This window comes from Scomber japonicus, chromosome 16 (genome assembly GCF_027409825.1).
Source record: "Scomber japonicus isolate fScoJap1 chromosome 16, fScoJap1.pri, whole genome shotgun sequence".
Lineage (NCBI taxonomy): Eukaryota > Metazoa > Chordata > Actinopteri > Scombriformes > Scombridae > Scomber > Scomber japonicus.
In genome coordinates this window covers 7,320,459-7,339,553 of record NC_070593.1, presented here as the reverse complement: position 1 = coordinate 7,339,553, position 19,095 = coordinate 7,320,459, and the positions used below count along the sequence as shown (strand labels likewise).

The window sequence follows — 19,095 nt, the reverse complement described above, 5'->3', positions numbered from 1 at the left end:
AGGTCAAAGTATGCCGGCAGAGTGAAAATGGTTGGTGTTGCATTTTTAATATAAGAGGGGAGTCAGATTATGACAGATGTGAAATATAACCTGAAAAAATCTGACTCCCCTCCTTTTTCCCTCTCTGTTACCACTAGTTATAAATAACTTTAGAGAGCTTAAGTTTGGTCTAATTTTCTGAAGAGACAAAAGAAACCTAACAAGAAATAAACATTCCTACAATTTGTCCATTAATAGAATATTAACTTAACCTTGCAGAATGATACAGAAGAAACATTGGGAGGCAACAACGCAACCCACTACATTTCAAAGTGTATTATATCCTCTTTCAATATCCTCTAAGATTAAATAAAGACAAAATAAGAAACACAAATGACAGTTTTTAAAGATCAGAAATGCTCCAGGATTAGCTGACAATCACACAAAAGCAAAATCTGACGTCTTGACTGGCAGTAGCCAATCAAATATGTGCAAGTTTAATATAAGCAGTATATTTCTGTTTAACTCACAATTTGTGCAACACAAAATAAAATGACACTACTGTAATAACTTTCCAGAGTTGTAAATACAAAATACAGTCCAGCAGGATAGTGGAGAACAGATTCAACCAACAGGTGGAGACAAAACACACAGCATGAAGCTTTTATCAAGAGAACATGATGATGAGTTAACCAACACAGACACAATATCTCCCTGTTTTTTCTCAGAGCAACACTTTTTAAAATCACATCAGTATGCGACAATGTCTTCATCTGTGCACACGTTTGCTTTTCTCTTCATCTTTTTGTAAGATCTAAAAAACTATTTTAATGAATGAGCTAATTATATTCAATGTAAATACTGTATCATATAGAACAGTTTAATCTAAATGTGTTTTCTCTACAGGTCAGGTGAATGCTGTTACATTTCAGCAGTCTCCTCATCAGATAGTGATGGAGACCACTAAGGTCCAGATTGAATGCAGTCATGATGACAGTAGCCTTGTATTAATGCTCTGGTATCAGCAGAGAAAGGACAGTGTGTCTATGACCCTCATAGGATATGGATATCAAACCTCTCAAAACTATGAGGGTCAGTTTGAAAAACCATTCGAGTTGACAAGAGAAGACACGCTGAAAGGAGCTCTGACCATTCTCAAAGCAAACTGTGTATTTCTGTGCTGCCAGTAATGTGGTTTAATGCCACTCCCTCACTAAGACCCTGAACTCTACTCTGTAAATGAGTGTGCAGCGTCTCTCCTCATACAGACTCTCATTGGAAGAAGCTGCATTTCTCCTGCAGCAGCTCAAACTGTGAGGATGTCTGCTGCTGTCATCATTTTTCTTCTCATCTTGCTTTCATGTAATTCAATTACATGAAGAATAACACACAAAAACAGAAATTTAATTGTGTTTTCAATTATATTAAGGTTTTTTTCTAGTGCTACTTCTTATATCTTTTCTATAACTCTAAAATTTGGGTTATTTTTTCTTCCACAGGTCAAGCTGAGAGTTTGAAATTTCAGCCAACTCATCCCAGAATAGTCAACAAAACGGCCAGGATTGAAATTAAATGCAGTCATGATGATAGCGGGCTCTATTTAATGTTCTGGTACCAACAAACAGGCAGCGGTGTGATGAATTTAATTGGATACAGCTACAGTGGCAATGACCCCACCTATGAGGGCCAGTCAAAGAATCACTTCAATATTACAAGAGAAGACATCCGAAACGGAGCTCTGATCATTGAAAGTGTGAATGTGTCAGCTGTGTATTTCTGTGCTGCCAGTACACAGTGGTGTGGTTTAATGTCACCACCTCACCAAAAACCCTGACATCGTATGTTGTCGTTTTCAAAATCAAGATCCTGAGAGGCAGGCCAGGGGAATTTGCCTAAACAAGTGAAAAAAAATTTAAACTGCGATTAAAATTAATTCAATGAATACATATTTTTAGAGTCAGACAATCTGTGGTTGGGTTGTGTGTGATTACTGTATGAGAATGAAAATGCATGACCAATGAGAAAATCACAATGAACAGACCTAGTTTCCACAAACTGTGTAAAAATAACAAAGAATCACTGCAAACCTTTTTAAATCATACTTTACTGTATGTTTTATCTTGACAGCCATTACCAAACATGGTACCTCTAGTGTCACTAACATTGAGATCTGTGTTTTTGGTGTACAGAAATGTTAGAATATGTGCCAAGATCAGCTATAAAAGACCAAAGAGTTCACCTGTAGGAGGAGGTGTTAAAAGAGAGATCTATACTTAACATTTATGCCACTGTTTGTGTATGAATACTGGCATCCAAGGTCACACATTTTTTGGTTAACAGCTGTCAAAAACTATGACTATATCAGTTTGCAAAGGGAGCAAGTCTATGAGTATAGGATAAAGTGTGTGATAATCTGATATAACACCAGTGTCTACAAATATTAAACTGCTATACTTATAACCTTTGGGGGGAAAATCCCAAAAAGCCAAGAGCACAACAGGAAAACTCTAGTTCAGACCTGAAATAATGTTACACATGAATTGCAAAACGTTAGGGTAAGGATTCACAACAACCACTGATATGACTGAAAACCATTAATGTTGCAAATTAACTGACAATGGTACTCCAAAGTCCCAACAGTAGCTGACTTACACTAAGCACACTGAGACAGTTAGCACATAAAATGTCTTCACTAATTTAACTACTGTGAGCAAAAATGTTCTGCCAGCTGATAGATAGCAGACACATGACGGCAGTAGGGGCGGGCGCAGGAAACGTTAGCCAAAAGCTTCACAAACGTTACCTATATATCAAAATGTCAGTTTAACCGCCACATCAGTTCAATTACCGTATGTCACCATTACATCAGTTAAGTTACATGACTGATATAACTTAACTGATGATCAATTAAGTATTTGAGTATTTGATTAAGTGTCCAAGAAAAATAAATAACTAACTGCTAACTACTGACGATCATTTAAATTATCGATAAATCAGTTAAATAACCGTCACATCAGTTAAGTTACTGTTATACCAGTTGCCGTTGCATCAGTGTTAACTGTCAATCAATCAATCTGTATTTATATGACGCCAAATCACAACAAAAAAGTCATCTCAAGGCCCTTTTCACATAGAGCAGCTCTAGGTCTACTCTTTAATTTAATTTAATTTAATTTAATTTAAGGACACCCAACATCTCCCCATGAGCAAGCACTTAGTGACAGCGGCAAAGAAAAAAATCCCCTTCAACGTGAAGAAACCTCAAGCAGAACCGGGCTCCAAATGGCTAGAGCCTGCTATACAAACGTTAGCTTGGCCGAGCATTCAAACACCAATGTATTGAAGCCAAAACATCAACCATACATGTTAGCACAAGTATCAAATGCCTACCTCGTTGAAGAAAAACTGGAAGTCAAGGTATCTTGACGACGACCAAACTCTTTGGGAACATTTCCAAGTTATTTGCAACAGAAAAACTCTCCAGGAATGCGAATTGTTTGACAGTCGTTTTTGTTCCGAACAACTGTTAAAATAACATACAACCCGTTTAAGGCGGTCTTACTCTTGTTTTAAAACTAAAATTAATTAACCTCAAATTAATTTAAACACGGTAAACGTTACTGTTGGTTTTAACCTCTGTACCTTGACTTTCGGAAATTCAAAAATTAACGGCTCTTAGAGTGGGCGGGGCATTTCCGCATCATTAAGCATTGGCCAATCAGGTTCCACTAAGACCCAATCAGTCCGCAGGTTCAGCCAATTAACATAATGGGTGATTTATAATTGAACACCTTTACAGTACAAGCAAACAAGCAATGGGTGTTACTGTCAATGATAAAATATTATTCTCAACAACTCAACAACACAAACAGTGAAGGCGGTCAAATGAACTAAAGAGGCAGAGACAGTCACATGATCAGTTGCAAGTTTACAAGTACAGGAAGAAGGTGGGGAAGAGGAGGAAGTCGTGATGTAGGAGAGGAAGTTAGCCATTTCTTATTTGACACGTAGGCCAATAAGTTTTCTCAGAGCAGAGCAACATGCAGATGCTTCACCTGTAATTGTGAGGGAGTTGTGAAACATTGAAATTGTATTTGTTTTTATAGCCTACTCAACTGGTAATTGGTTGAAGTTGTAACTCCATGATGCCTCCAGCTTTATACATATATGGATTTTTACTGGTCATGCTTAAACGTAAGCCTGTAATCAATGTCAATGTAATGTCAATTATCAGTCATTTTCTCTGAATATATTGTGTCTGTATGTGTATTTTTCTCCTGAGATTCAGTAGTGAATCAGTACTTATGATAAAACAATGTATCTATAATAACTTGAATGTATTTTCTTCACAGGGACAGTGGAGAGTGTTACCTTTGAACAATCCTCCTCTCAGATTGTGAAGGAAGGGAAAGATGAGATCAGAATGAACTGCAGTCATGATGACAACAACCTTCAAGTAATGTTGTGGTACCAACACAAACAGAGTAATCAGTCTATGAGCCTCATCGGGTACACAGTCCTGCAGGGCAAACCAAACTACGAGAGCCAGTTTCAAGACAGATTCCAGCTGACAACAGAAGAAAGACTGAGAGGATCTCTGATCATCCACACACTGAATCTATCCGACTCTGCTGTGTATTTCTGCGCTGCCAGCACACAGTGATGTGGTTTAATACAACTGCTTTACCAAAAACCTGCTACGGCATGGAAACTAATGACAGCTGCTGCTCATGGTTTCAGTTATTTTAGAATTGAAAATATGATGTGTTGTTGCTATTTACGGGACCTTTGATTAATTATTAGATATAATATTAGGTATAATACATGATGGCGTAACGGAACATGCTGCCTCTTAAAAATAAAAATAAGATGTAAATGATCCAGTTAACACATTGTGGAAGCTTCTTCATTATCTGACATCATTGGAGTTGTTACATGAACTAACTCATTGAAGTTATGGTGTCATAATTGCGCTTGCTAAGAATATAACATCTTGTTAAAATGAGCAGAAAAAATATGTTTGTACACTTGCAAGGTAATTGTTGGTTAATGTACAAATAAAATGTTCAGTAATTCTATTAACCATTCACATGTTTTTATACTTTAGATGGTGTTTTGCATGTTGTAAATTAAATACAATGATATTACCCACTTTCTCTTACTGAAAAATAGATGAGGTTCATCATCCTTCCTAAAAAAATATGTGTATATGAATGATCCAAAAAAACGTTGAACTCAAAATAAGTTATGATCCTCAAATTGATGCAGAATTAACGCACACTTCAAAGTGACAATTACAGTCAGTCCTACTCTCTAATCATGTGATCTTGTGACCTCATGTTTCCCTTGCGTTTAACAATGTGAGGTGTGACTCTGCATCATTCAGCTGGAAGAAGATTGATCACTAACATGTTTGTCACAGTGGTGTATCTCTCCCTTCTTTTACACTCAGGTGGGTTTTGTGTTTTCAAGTTTATCAACTTTCCATCATCTATCATCCATCGATGTGCGGCACACTGAAATATTATCCTTCATGTGCTGCAGGTCTGAGTGTTGAAGTTCTTCAGTCTGGAGATCAAATGTCTCAACCAGGAGGCACAGTGATGTTGAACTGCAGTATGGGTTCAGGGTTCAGCATGAGCAGCTACACCATGCTCTGGTACCGACAAAACCACTACGGAGGTCAAGTGGATTTCCTACTAACAGAGTACGACAAATCTGAGGGGCACTTCAGGCCTTTTCTAGACGCATCCAACAACAACTTCTCCCTACAAATCAATGAGCTGTTTCTCAATGACAGCAGCACCTACTACTGTGCTGCCAGTCACAGTGATGCACACAGGCCAGACAGTCATACAAATATCAAGTCAGTTTGTCACAGATGGCACACAGCAGGAAGGAGCTGTGGCTTATTTGGTTTATTGTTACAGTTTAACTGTTCAATGATAATATGTTTTCAGTAGAGTTGAAGTCCTGAACTTTATATTACTGGAAGTTGGCTTGATATCCACACTGATTGATATCACTATAAAACATTTGTTATATTGCTGGTACAACTGTAAAACTGTGAATATATCTCACCTGATCCAAATTATGAAACTATTAATAGAGAGCAGAATAAATAAATGACCTTAAGCTGGTTTCTTTTTTGTGTGCAGAGTAAAAACACAAAGATTGTGGAGATTTAAGTTGTCAAATGCAACAATCTGTGATGTTTTTGCTGACTTGAAGGGTTTGTAGCCATGTGATGAAAAGTTAAGTCATGTCATGATTGTGATTTTCTCTTTTATAACGTCCAGTATTCAAATATCAAAATGGGATGTCAACATTGACAGTTCATGACCCAATCAATTTATCACAAAATATTTTGCTGAAAGCCAGGCTTTCTTTTGTATGTGTGTAATTCTCACAATCCTTGACGTATGACCAAAAACCCTTGAGAGGCAATTCTAAGTTACATAAATTATGAGGACTTGATCAAAATCAGTTAGGCTGGCATGTCTGTGTTATGGTTTTGTATACCCTTATTGTCAAATGCTTTTTATAAAGCAACAGGCCTTTTGTTTTTGTTTTCTTGTACAAATAATTTAAATTAAATTATTTCAAGTTAACAACCTTATCTGTTATAGATTCAGTAATAACTTTGATAACTTCTAAAATCCTCCAAGAACCTCTCACAGTGCTGTTTAGAAAGGCTGCAGTTGCTGGTCAGTGTCCACTAGGAGAGAGAAGCTGTACTGAGAAACTTCCTCCACATGACTGTGTGAAAGTGACTCAGTGTGGGCAGGGAGTTCTTAGTTAAAGTGTGAAAAACAGAGAGTACAGGGAGGATCAGATCATATTACATACAGTATGTTTTAACTGCAGTGGCAATAAATGAAGACAAGCAGAGTTATGACTGTGATGTAGACTGCTCTCATGTTTTTATACTTAAACATTTGACCACCGTGGAAATGAACGCTGTTTTGTTTGCAGTTCTAATATTCTCAAGTGAGAATGTTTTCATTCATTTGAAAGAACAATAATGATTTATCTTTTACAATTTTCTTTTTTTTTTGCTGCAGTTATTATTGTATGCTAACTTGTTGTCTTCTTTCTTATTTTCCAGATTTCTCCTTCTGTGTAAAAATTGAACAGCCTCCATCTTTATTCAGCCGTGGAGGAGACAAGGCTGCAACTTTGCAGTGTAAACAAGATGATAACACATATTATTACATGTACTGGTACAGACAAAGCAGCGGTGGGGAAAAATTAGAGCTGTTAGGATATTCTACTAGTGAAGATTCATCAAAAATTGAACCTCCTTTCAACGAAACAAAGTATACCATGACCCGGCCTGACATGCTTAATTCGAATCTGGAGATACTCAATGCTGAAGCCGGAGACTCAGCTGTGTATTACTGTGCCTCCAGTAAAGCACAGTGGTTCAGAAAGCTACAACAGCTAAACATAAACCTCAAGAGAAAACCAAGAGCAGGGATGAGTGATGAGGGCCAATGTGTTGAACTCTGAGGGTCACCATTTTGTTGGGATGTGAGACATGACAGACAACTACCACCAATGTGACATAAAATTGAGGATTGGGCCATTAATTTCAAAATAAAATATGTTATAAAAACAGCACAATGAATTTCCAACAGTTCACTGAAGGTATGAGAACTACTGCAAGTCACCACAAAGCAACACCACAAAGCTGATCGATTCAGATAAGGCACCAGGTGTTTAAATATTTGTCACATTCATTATTATTTTCCTCCATGCTTTCTCATCTGTGTCACTCTCTAATGAAGTCTCTACTTTATTATTTTATTATGATTTTCTAACAATATCAAAAGCACATTGGGTTTAAGAGTTTAGCAACCACTGACCTCTACTGGGCTCTTGTAGGATTACATATACATTTAAAATATCTTTTCAGTAGTCAGGATTCTTTAGTGTAATTAAAATGCCTTTATGGTAAAGAATTATTATGATATAATTCAATTCCTTTAAAAAATGATCTCTCCTGAGCAGCTGTGACAGAACATCATATGAATAATGTTTCACAACACAGTAAGTTTCATTAAGAAGGAATAAATAGACAATGAAAGGTTTTATAAGTTTGAGGTGTGTTTCACTATATTTCTTGTATCTTGTATCAACTGTGACTGTCTGATAAAGGTCATATACAATGTCTGTTTTCAAAAGACAGGTGATAATGAGCATTGATTTTTGATATTAACTTAATATGTTTCATTTAATTAGTTTTTTTATTTAGAGAACCACACACACACACACACACACACACACACACACACACACACACACACACACACACACACACACACACACACACACACACAATAAACTTGACTTGACTTGACTTGATATATATATATGACTATATTGTTCACTGAATACACTAATGCGTAATGTATTACACCTTGAAATGACAAACATTGAGCCTCATGATGTCATGAGTGATTGATAATATACTAATTCACATTATGATTCTCCTCTTTCTCATATCAAACCATTAGAAAACATTATAACATCATGACTGAAATAAATCAATTAAAAAATGGATTGATTTAATGTAGCGTTAGGCTCCATATCCTAAAGTATCAGTCACATCAGTCAGTGTATGTTACTGAGTAAATGTTCCTCCTCACTTCTCTGACAGCTGGGTGGGATAAAGAGGTGTGACCAAGAGAGATGTCACTTCCTCTGAGCAGCTAAAAACAAACACAGTTTACCTTTTCCTTCCATCCGTCTTGCTTCTTTTCTTAGCTGTCACAGAAATAGCAGCAGTCATGTTGGAGCTTGTTCAGCCACCAGTCAGCCCGACCTCACAGCTGCTCCCACAGACAGAGAGAGATGGAGGCTGAGATATGGGGAAGCTGGGTGGGGGAGGCGGGGAGGAGAGAAAGAAAGAGTCTTTAGGTTTTTGTATTATGAATTTTCACTGTGGGGACAGGGGGCCACGGTGATACAATCCTATATAGCCGTCGTACAAAAACCTCCTCCCATTAAAAACCATTGTGTAGACTGCTACACACTACTTTAGACACTTTTTAGAGCAGAAAACATCAAAATTATGATGGTTTGTGAGATGCCAGGCAACTATAGTATTGGGCAGTCGACTTTAATTTGGAAATTTGGCAGAATTATTTTTTTAAAAATAACTTTCAGTTCATATGTGCAGCACTTGCCGTTTGTTTAATTTACACTGACAAAAACAAAACATCTTTGGACAATATGAAGCTCATCTTCATGTCTGAACCTTCTTCATCCTGTGGATTATTAGACTGTGTCTAAACATGCTGATTATGGAAAGTTTAGTGACTTTTTGGTTGAGGAGGGATTCAGTGTGACACTGGAGCTGAACCTTACTTTGGAAAGGGAACAAAACTCACAGTCTTGGGTAAGTCAGACCTCTCAACACTAAAGTTCACTGTAACAAATATAAAGCAGTAAAGTTGTTTGCATGACATTAAATGAAAAATCAGTTGTGATTAAAAAGCTGAGCTATTGAGCTAAAGTGAGAACACTGTGACCAACAATCAGCCGGCTTACTTTGGACAAGGAACCAAACTGACAGTTTTAGGTAAATATTTCAGTTTATTTATGTGTTTTGATAAAGTCACATTGCTTTAGAGTCTCCGTATTGATAAAAAGGATTTGTAAAAACTATCTAAAGGTAATTCTGGTAAAGAAAGGCAGAGGAGTTTCATGTTCTGTATTTCTGCACTGTGACAATGCCAACGAAGCATACTTTGGAAAAGGAACAAAACTGACTGTTTTAGGTAAGTGAAAAATTATAAAGGTTGGACACGTGTAATACGCTTTGTAATTAGACCGGTGCATTAAGATATCGACTGTATTTTATAGTTTAAGTTCAGCTCAGTAGTTTTTGATGTTAAGCTTAAACGCTGTGTCAATTATGAAGCTTACTTCGGCCAAGGCACAAAACTGACAGTTCTTGGTAAGTAAGACGATACAATTTCTTCTAATGAAATCATTTGTAAGGCAATAATATAATATTCATATTGATGTAATATTTGATACAATAAAAGAGACCAAAAAGTAAAGAAGCAAAGTACAAGCAGCACCTTGGCCTGTTTGAGCACTGATTGAGTGCACTGTGACACTGCTGGTGGTGAAGCTTTCTTTGGTGGAGGAACAAAACTGACTGTTTTAGGTAAGAAAACAGAACAACTGCATACATTTTTGTAATTGAGTTCCTTAAGAAACGTACTGCACTTGAGTCTTTGTAGGTCTAGTTCAGCTCAGTAGTTTTTGATGTTAAGCTGAAACGCTGTGCCAATGCTCAAGCTCATTTCGGCCAAGGCACAAAACTGACTGTTCTTGGTAAGTAAGACGATACAATTTCTTTTCATGAAATAATTTGTAAGGCAAATAAAACAGGTGTAGAGTTTGGTCGTTGAGCGATACAGTTTAGAATTATATACAAGCTGTGAAAATCATACAATAGAGCAGCATGTTGTGCTGTTTTGAGCATTGATTGAGTGCACTGTGACTCTGATGGCCGTGAAGCTTTCTTTGGTGGAGGAACAAAACTGACTGTTTTAGGTAAGAAATCAGAACGATTGTAAAAAATTAGAAACACTAGATAGAAACTCTCTTTGTAAAGGGGTAGTTCCTATAGAAACTTACTGGATCTAAGTCTTTATAGTTCCAGTTCAGCTCAGTAGTTTTTGATGTTAAGCTTAAACGCTGTGCCAATGTCGAAGCTTCTTTTGGCCAAGGCACCAAACTGACTGTTCTTGGTAAGTAAGACATCCACATTTCTTCTCATGTATCTATTTGTGAGGCAAATAAAACATAATGAAGTCTTACAGGTTGGTTGTTGAGGAAAACAGTTTAGAATTTTAAACAAGCTGTAAAAATGAGACTACAGAGCAGCAGAAGTTGCTTTCTGGATTGAAAGAAAAGTCATATTTAACCAAAAAGTAAAGAAGCAAAGTAAAAGCAGCATCTTGGGATGTTTTAAGCACTGATTGAGTGCACTGTGACTCTGGTAGTGGTGCTGAAGCTTTCTTCGGTGGAGGAACAAAACTGACTGTTTTAGGTAAGAAATCAGAACAAATGTAAAAAGCTTTGTAGTTGACTGCACCTGAGTCTTTATAGTTCATGTTCAGCTCAGTAGTTTTTGATATCAAGCTGAAACGCTGTGTCAGAACGAAGCTTATTTCGGCCAAGGCACAAAACTGACTGTTCTTGGTAAGTAAGAGAGAAACTATTTTGTCTCGCTTACATCATGTGAAAGCTTTTGTATTTTACTGTAAAATAAAGTTACATTTCATATAAAAGTAAAAAGTAAAGAAGCAAAGTAAAAGCAGCATCTGTTTTGAGCACTGATCCAGTGCGCTGTGACTCTGGTGCTGAAGAGGCTTACTTTGGTGCTGGAACTAAATTAACTGTTTTAGGTAAGAAATCATTTTAAAATGAATTAAATATTGCTCTGGTGTTGGCTCCGATGTTGTCTTGTTAAGACTAAAAAATTAAAGAAGTAAAGTAAAAGCAGCATCTTGAACAGTTTTGAGCATTGATCCAGTGCACTGTGACTCTGGTTATGAAGCTTTCTTTGGTGGAGGAACAAAATTAACAGTTTTAGGTAAGAAATCATTTTTAAAGTTTATAAGATATTGCTCTGATGTTATTTTGTTAAGGTTTATTTGACACTGTAAAGTTATTTAAAGGCTTGACCTGACCATCCATGATCCAACCATGTGTTTAACAGTCACTGTGCTAAACAGGCATTGAAATTCAGTAGTTCTTAAGAAACCTACTGCACCTGCGTCCTCACAGTTCAGCTCAGTAGTTTTTGAGGTTAAGCTTGAACGCTGTGTCAGTACGAAGCTTATTTCGGCCAAGGCACAAAACTCACAGTTCTTGGTAAGTAAGACATCAAATTTTCTTCTCATAACAGAAATCAAATATGTACAACTAGTAAAACATTGAATACATTGGTTGGTTATGAAACACTTAATGGCAACCAAAAAGTGAAGAAGCAAAGTAAAAGCAGCATCTTGGACTGTTTTGAGCACTGAACCAGTGCACTGTGACTCTGGTGCTGGTGCAGCAGCTTCCTTTGGTGCTGGAACAAAACTAACTGTTTTAGGTAAGAATTCATTTTTAAGTTCATTAAATATTGCTCTGGTTTCATTTCATTAAGATGTTTTGACACGCAGTTACTTCAAAGCTGATTCTAAAACAGTATTAGTGATAAAAGTCTGTTTCAAATCATTACTAGGTTTAGTAGTTGTAAAATAGCCACAAAAAACATGAATATATGTTCAAAAGTGAATAATAAGTCTAGGATAAGTTAACTGTTTTATAAACTACAATACATTACAGTGGAAGTCTTTACATGTCAAAGAATGACAATGTTAGAATAAATTCAAAGTGTCACAGACAAAGAGAAGCAGTAGGAAGAGTTTTTGTTACGATAGAAACACTGTGCTCCTACAACAACGAGGCTTACTTTGGAGCTGGAACTAAACTCACTGTTTTAGGTAAGAAAACCTGCAAAAGTAATTTTATGATTCACAGCTTGTTCTACTTTATGTCAGTAAGAAAAATGTCATGTATGAAAAAATAATCCTTCAGACCTTCTATTCAATAACATAAAACTATTGATGCTGTAAAAGAAGTTCATCTTGGAGTTAGTTTATGTCTGTAATAAATAAGTCTTGTTTATGTTCTTCTGTAAAAGTGCTGCAGCAATACAGTATTTGGCTCAATGCCCAGATTATTACTCTCAGTGAGTTCTTATCAGCACTATATAATACTGTGAGTTCACAGTCAGAAGCTTACTTTGGAGCTGGAACTAAACTCACTGTTTTAGGTAAGACAAAACTATTACTGAAAACATAATGGCATAATATTCTCCAGGAAAAATGGCAAACCAGTTAGTTATACCAAGTTAAAGTTGAGTTGTTTTTTATTACTTTAAAATTGACCTTAAATTAGATGTTAGACCTTTTTCAGGTGCTGATTCAGTTTGGTATAGAAAAGGTATTTATTACACATTTTTTTGCCGGAGGGTTTTTCGTTTATGTGAGAAAAGAGCACAATGAGTTCACAGCTTTCAGTGCAGAAAGGTTGAAGAGCTTTTTTTGTAGCCTCGTATCAGTGTGAACAACTACGACCCTGCTTACTTTGGCAGTGGCACCAGACTGACAGTTTTAGGTAAGACAATTACAGAAATCATATCAATAATGTTTGTTTTCTGAGCCTCAGTTAACCTTGATCTGGTAAATTATTGTATTAATGTTCAAAAATTCAATTGTGTCAAAAGTGCCAAAGAAAATATAAAATCTACAGAATAAGATGAATCTCACATACATGTTTGGTCTATGCATCAGACTTTTAATTTTAAAGTTGATTCTTTACCTTTAAACTGTGAGATGTTTGTAGTTTATAGTTCTCATGACAGCCAACATTGTCTCAGATTCAGTTTTTTAAAAACTGTACAAAGTAAATGAATCAGTGTGTGTTGTAACTGTAGTGTAGGCAATCTGTCAATTATCAAAAAAAAGTTAAGTTAAGTTAAAGTGAGAGGTTCATGTAGTGCTTGAAGGTCTTTGTCAGTTTTTTACATACAAGTCAGCAGTGTGCTCTGGCAATCCTGCTTATTTTGGAGAAGGAACCAGGCTAACAGTTGTTGGTAAGATCACTGCAATAACTTAATAATATGAAATGAAACCTTCATTTTATTTAGTGAATTCTTGGAGCTGTAGTGTGTGTTTCTGTGCTGGTTTGCTCTCAGTTCATAAATTTCAAATTTATGAGCTGAGATAAATCAATAATAGCAGCAGGTCTTTGTTAGTTTTTTACATGCATGTTATCAGTGTGTTCTGGTACTTATCCTGCTGAGTTTGGAGAAGGAACCAGGCTAACAGTAGTTGGTAAGATCACTGCAATAACTTAATAAAACCAAATATTTATATGAAATGAAACCCTCATTTTATTTAGTAATTTCTTGGAGCTGTAGTGTGTTTCTAATTTATGAGCTGAGATAAATCAATAATAGCAGCAGGTCTTTGTTAGTTTTTTACATGCACGTTATCAGTGTGTTCTGGTGCTTATCCTGCTGAGTTTGGAGAAGGAACCAGGCTAACAGTTGTTGGTAAGATCAGCTAATTTCATAAAACTAAACATTAATCTGAAATTAAATCTTCATGAAGTGAGTTTGGCCACCTGTAATGATCATGGTGTGTTTAGTGTTATTAAGATTACAGTTATACATCGTTTTGTTGTTTAGGAAAGAAAATGTGTCTCCTGGTAAGATTGCTGTTGAGTGAAGTTTAAAAAAAAACTGCTGTTTTAAAGTCTTATTTATTTATTTCCTTGAGACAAAATGTGATTCTGTGCAGGTTTGTTCTCAAAACTGCAAAAGAAAATGTAAATTTGAGATAAATCTTTCTGTTCTACGGTAAAAGGGCTTTGCTCTGCAGGCTAGGCATCAGACTTACTGTTGTAGTTGTAAAAATTGGCATTCAGAAGGTATTATAAAATCATTTATGATATCCATTTTCTAAGTTGCAAACATATGATAAAATGGTGTATTTCCTTTCTTGAATCAAAAAGTAAAACATATGTTAGAGGTTCATTCGGCCCTTGTAGATCTTTGTCAGTTTTTCACATACAAGTCAGCAGTGTGCTCTGGCAACTACCCTGCTTATTTTGGAGAAGGAACCAGGCTAACAGTTGTTGGTAAGATCATTTCTTATGGTAGTGTCATTAAACCTTTTTCTGAGGAAGTCAAATCCAAATGACTTGAATCTATAATGATCATGTTTTATTTGGTGATGATGTTCAGTGTGAAAAAGTTCTTTATCTTTTTGTATGTCAGTATTCATGTCTAAAATGTGGTATCAGATGTAGATTAGAGGTTGGTTAGCAGTACATTATATGCAGCTCAATTGATTGATGCACTTTGTCTTTGCAGAACCAGACCATCCTATCACTAAACCAACAGTGAAAGTGCTTCCACCATCGCTACAAGAGTGTCGAAACTCAAAAGACAGCGAAAGGAAGAAGACCTTAGTTTGTGTGGCCTCTGGTTTCTACCCAGACCATGTCAGTGTTAAATGGAAGATCGGTGAGACAGAGACCACCGAGGGTGTGGCGACGGACAACGCTGCCCTGCGAAAAGGAAAGACCTACAGCATCACCAGCAGGCTGAGGGTTCCTGCTGTGAAATGGTTCAATCCTGACAATAAGTTCACCTGCATTGTCACCTTCTACAACCAGGCAGACAGTTATGAAGATTTTCCTGATGAAATTCGAGGCGTAGAAGGTATGTTCATTTATAATTCCAAAAATGATTTTTTGTAACAAATGTATATAAAGCTCATTTGTCCCTGTCTAATCTGTGTTTATTCTTCTATCAGCTGAAGGGGAGGGGATGACAAGAGGTAAATATATTATTTTGTGATTGTGTACACCTCAATGCATAAATTCTACCATGCTTATCATCACATACAGCATCTTATAGATTTGAAGAAGGATTTATGTATAACTGAATAATTCATCTTTGAATCGTGTCACTTATGTGAATGTTTGAACCTTCTGCAGAGAAATATTTGAAGGGCACACAGAGACTCAAACTCTCCTACGGTGTTTTCATCGCCAAGAGCTGCGTCTATGGAGCTTTTGTTGTGTTTCTGGTGTGGAAGCTTCAGGTTTGTTCCATATAATGTAGCATGATCTGTTTCTGTTGCTCAGATGCTTTGATTAGCTTTAATTTCCTGTACTTGACATAAAAACTAACTCATATATTTGATCATGTGCATGAACACAAAGTAAAAAGAGTTGATGACATTAAGACATTGTGTTTTTCTCTTTCTGTTGCAGGGAAAACACAACAAATGAGAGCTGAGCTGGAGCCTGAACTTCAGAGGTCGATTCTGTTTGTTTCTGTAAATAAAGATTGAAGTTACATATTGACTTTGTTGTATGTTACAAAGTATTGGCTTTCAATATTCAGATGAATTAATTCTGCACACATGTAGAGGAACAGTCTTATGCATATTTTTGTTACAATGTCAAAGCTATAACTGGCACACAAATACTTTGGCATCAAGGTTTTATATTTGCTTCTATAATGCGTGTTAGTGTGTAGTTGTAAGCTGATGTTTGCTACATTTTCTTTTCAATAAAAGTATTTCACATAATCTTGAAAAGCATGTTTTCTTTTTTTCTTCATAAATATTGAATTACTGAATTAGACTTAGATTACATACAGTGTGTATCTAAACCAGATTCATCGTCATGTCAGACACTATTCATACTCAGTGGTTAACTGACAAAAAAGCAACAAAGAAGAGATCACACAGACAAGTTTGGCAGTTGCTCCAAATTGCCCCCCCCCCCCCCCCCCCCCACACCCACACACACAGCTCTCACAACTAATCTTGCACTCAACATCACTGTTTCCAGAGACAGTGTGAGGTATTTTTAGTAGGTCGCCTTTTCCTGCCTGTTTTCTGAGAAATCAGCTATTATTCACCCACATGTTGAAACAACTCAGCTCAAGAAAGCATCAGTTTTGTCATAACAAGATTTTCCAATGAGCAAACTGAAAGGTGTCTGAAGTGCTGTTTTCTGGTGACATTTACTTGATGAATTAAATTGAAACAAATTATCAGATTTTTTTTTTTTTTACTGATGCAAGTAGGTGCATCTGTTTTTCCCCTCACTTTGCACAACTGAGAATTACAGTTTGTACTAACTTCATGAATAAAGACTCTCTTTCTTTAGGTTAAAGACCCACAGTAGAAAAGTAAATGTGAGAGTGTGAGTAAACCACATAACAACAGGAAATCAACGTTCTCATCTGTGTATAGAAGGATGTCAAAGCGGTTGTTGGTGAGGGAAACAAACGGGGGTTTGAAACCCTGCAGAGGAGTAGAGAGCGACAGCAGAGGAGAGGATGTGGTCACAGAGCAGCCTGCAGATCATTCTCTGTGCTGAGAAATGATGAAGGTGCAACCTTCCACTTTACCACAACCTCCGTCTCACAGAGTGCACCTGCATCTCTGCACCAACCCCTCCTCGACCGCTGCCCTCCACATCTCTGAGCAAACAGCTGGCAAAGTTTCCAATTCTGTGTCAACTGAAGCTACAGTATGAACATGAACATGTGTTTTAACACACAGAGGATGTTTAATGAGATCTGGGGCAAAAATATTGACGTTAAATTTTTTAAGTTATGAATTTTATTGCAGTCAGAAAGATCAAAACCGTATCAGTTGGCCATAAGACAACTATCACACTTTAATTCAGTGGCTATTAGAATTAAATTGTAGTCTCATTAGTTTCATCTGAAATATTGTATGAGATGCTATAAGCCATGTGACCATGTCTGAAGCATACATTTTTTAAATGTATTAAATGCGTTTGTCCCACATCAAACAGTAAAAATATTTCTAAAGTGGGAATCAAAACATGTTTTTGCTCGCTGGAGTCAGATAAACAGGAAACAATGTCTGCTCTGACAACAGAAACATGGTGTGTCTGACATCTGTGAGCAAGATATTTTTATCTCCACAGCCAACCCTGAACTGTGGATGAATTTAGTTAAAAGTTACTGTTTTTATCGTTGGTTATGAAACAAAAAACAAAACAAAACATTGCTTCACAACCTCTGAAACTTTGCAAATAAAGTTTGAATCATTATTTTTACAACCAGGCAGACCAGAGTTGGTGTCCTGCAAAGCTGAGTGATCCACAATGGATTTCAATTTCAAACTGCCTTGTGCATGTTTGTCTTGATGGACTTGGCGAGCGTTGGTGAGATGGTACTGTCATTTTATATAGCCGAGTCTGTGTTGTTATTTTTTTTGTTCTTGTTTATCTTCAAAGGTTTGCGTGCATTTGTTTTCATTTCTCTTTAACAGAAAACCAAAGATAAACTATCTACAGGTAAACGTTAAGAATATTAAATCATCAGTTTCTTATTCCTAACTTGCACTGAGTCTTAAAGCTGAGAGGTGTAACATTAAAATATAGAAACCAGAGTAAAGATGTCAAATCCTTCCACTCATATTGAATGACAAGAAGAGGCAGGAATGTTTCGTGTTGAAATTGTCATCTTCATCACAATTATATTTACATAGCCTATACAACAATATCAAAAAGATCAAAGATAATATGGGGCATTATACTTCTTATGGAGTCTGTTTCCATTAATAGACAGTAAAGAGTCTTGAATAATCCCCTGAACAATAATAATAATAATTAATTGAGCGTGTCCATACACAAAAGCAAAAACCCACCTGCTTCTGGTTCTGTGACGAAGACTAATTGATGCTGCTGAGCAATTATCTGGCCCACCTGGTATTTATTCAACTAACTCTGATGACAACCACCTGGTGATGCTATTAAAGTAAAATTAAGAACTTGTGAGAGCAAATGTGCTGCTGTGTTCAGAGTAATTCATTCTTATATTTCAGGCTTTCATTAAAATACAAGGCTGTGAAAGTTTGTTGGACTATAACTTCTCTTCAGTAACAGGCCATATTTAATACAGTAGACTGAATCGTATTATTGCTAAATTACAATTATGAAAAGTAAACTTAATACATTTAGTAATGTAATGTAATGTAAAATATATTAATCTTTTACAGCACTACAGCAACCAGACACAAACACTCATGTTCAGTTTCAAGCAGTTGTATGTCATGTTGCATGACCCCCAGTGGTGAAAACAAGAACTGCAAGTCCTGTGTAGGATTCACATACATCAAACCACCAGAAAGTTTTATCAAAATATTATTTTTATTGTCAAATAATTACATAAAAATAAACAATATGAGGTTAAAATAGAAGGCCATAGTCTGGTATGAGCTCCTTGTACAGCCCCGTATCAGTGAAATGCCGAAACATTGATTAAAAAAAGGGTAGTGGTCAAAACAATACAGCAGATATTTAATTTTTACAACAATCCTTTTAATGACCTTACAGTAAAGTTAACATGATTCTCTAGAAAACAGAGACCATGTAGGTCCAGTGAGTAATAACTTATGTTAAAGATGTGGCAAAGCAAGGAACAGAGAGAAAGTCTGAGTCAAGCTTCATCTCATTCAATAGACTTCACAGGTTTAT

The 19,095-nt window shown here is 36.3% G+C and overlaps 1 protein-coding gene across 1 annotated transcript in view; it reads left to right on the top strand.

The window, feature by feature from the left end:
• LOC128375840 (M1-specific T cell receptor beta chain-like) overlaps positions 1-15,942 on the top strand; it is a 37,414-nt gene extending 21,472 nt beyond the window's left edge. The window contains exons 3-7 of the mRNA XM_053336258.1: positions 11,004-11,050; positions 14,936-15,286; positions 15,375-15,404; positions 15,565-15,671; positions 15,844-15,942. Of these exons, the coding sequence (XP_053192233.1) occupies positions 11,004-11,050; positions 14,936-15,286; positions 15,375-15,404; positions 15,565-15,671; positions 15,844-15,861 (553 nt within the window). The 3' untranslated portion in view covers positions 15,862-15,942. The remainder of the gene's footprint in view (positions 1-11,003; positions 11,051-14,935; positions 15,287-15,374; positions 15,405-15,564; positions 15,672-15,843) is intronic.
• The last annotated feature ends 3,153 nt before the right edge of the window (positions 15,943-19,095 follow it).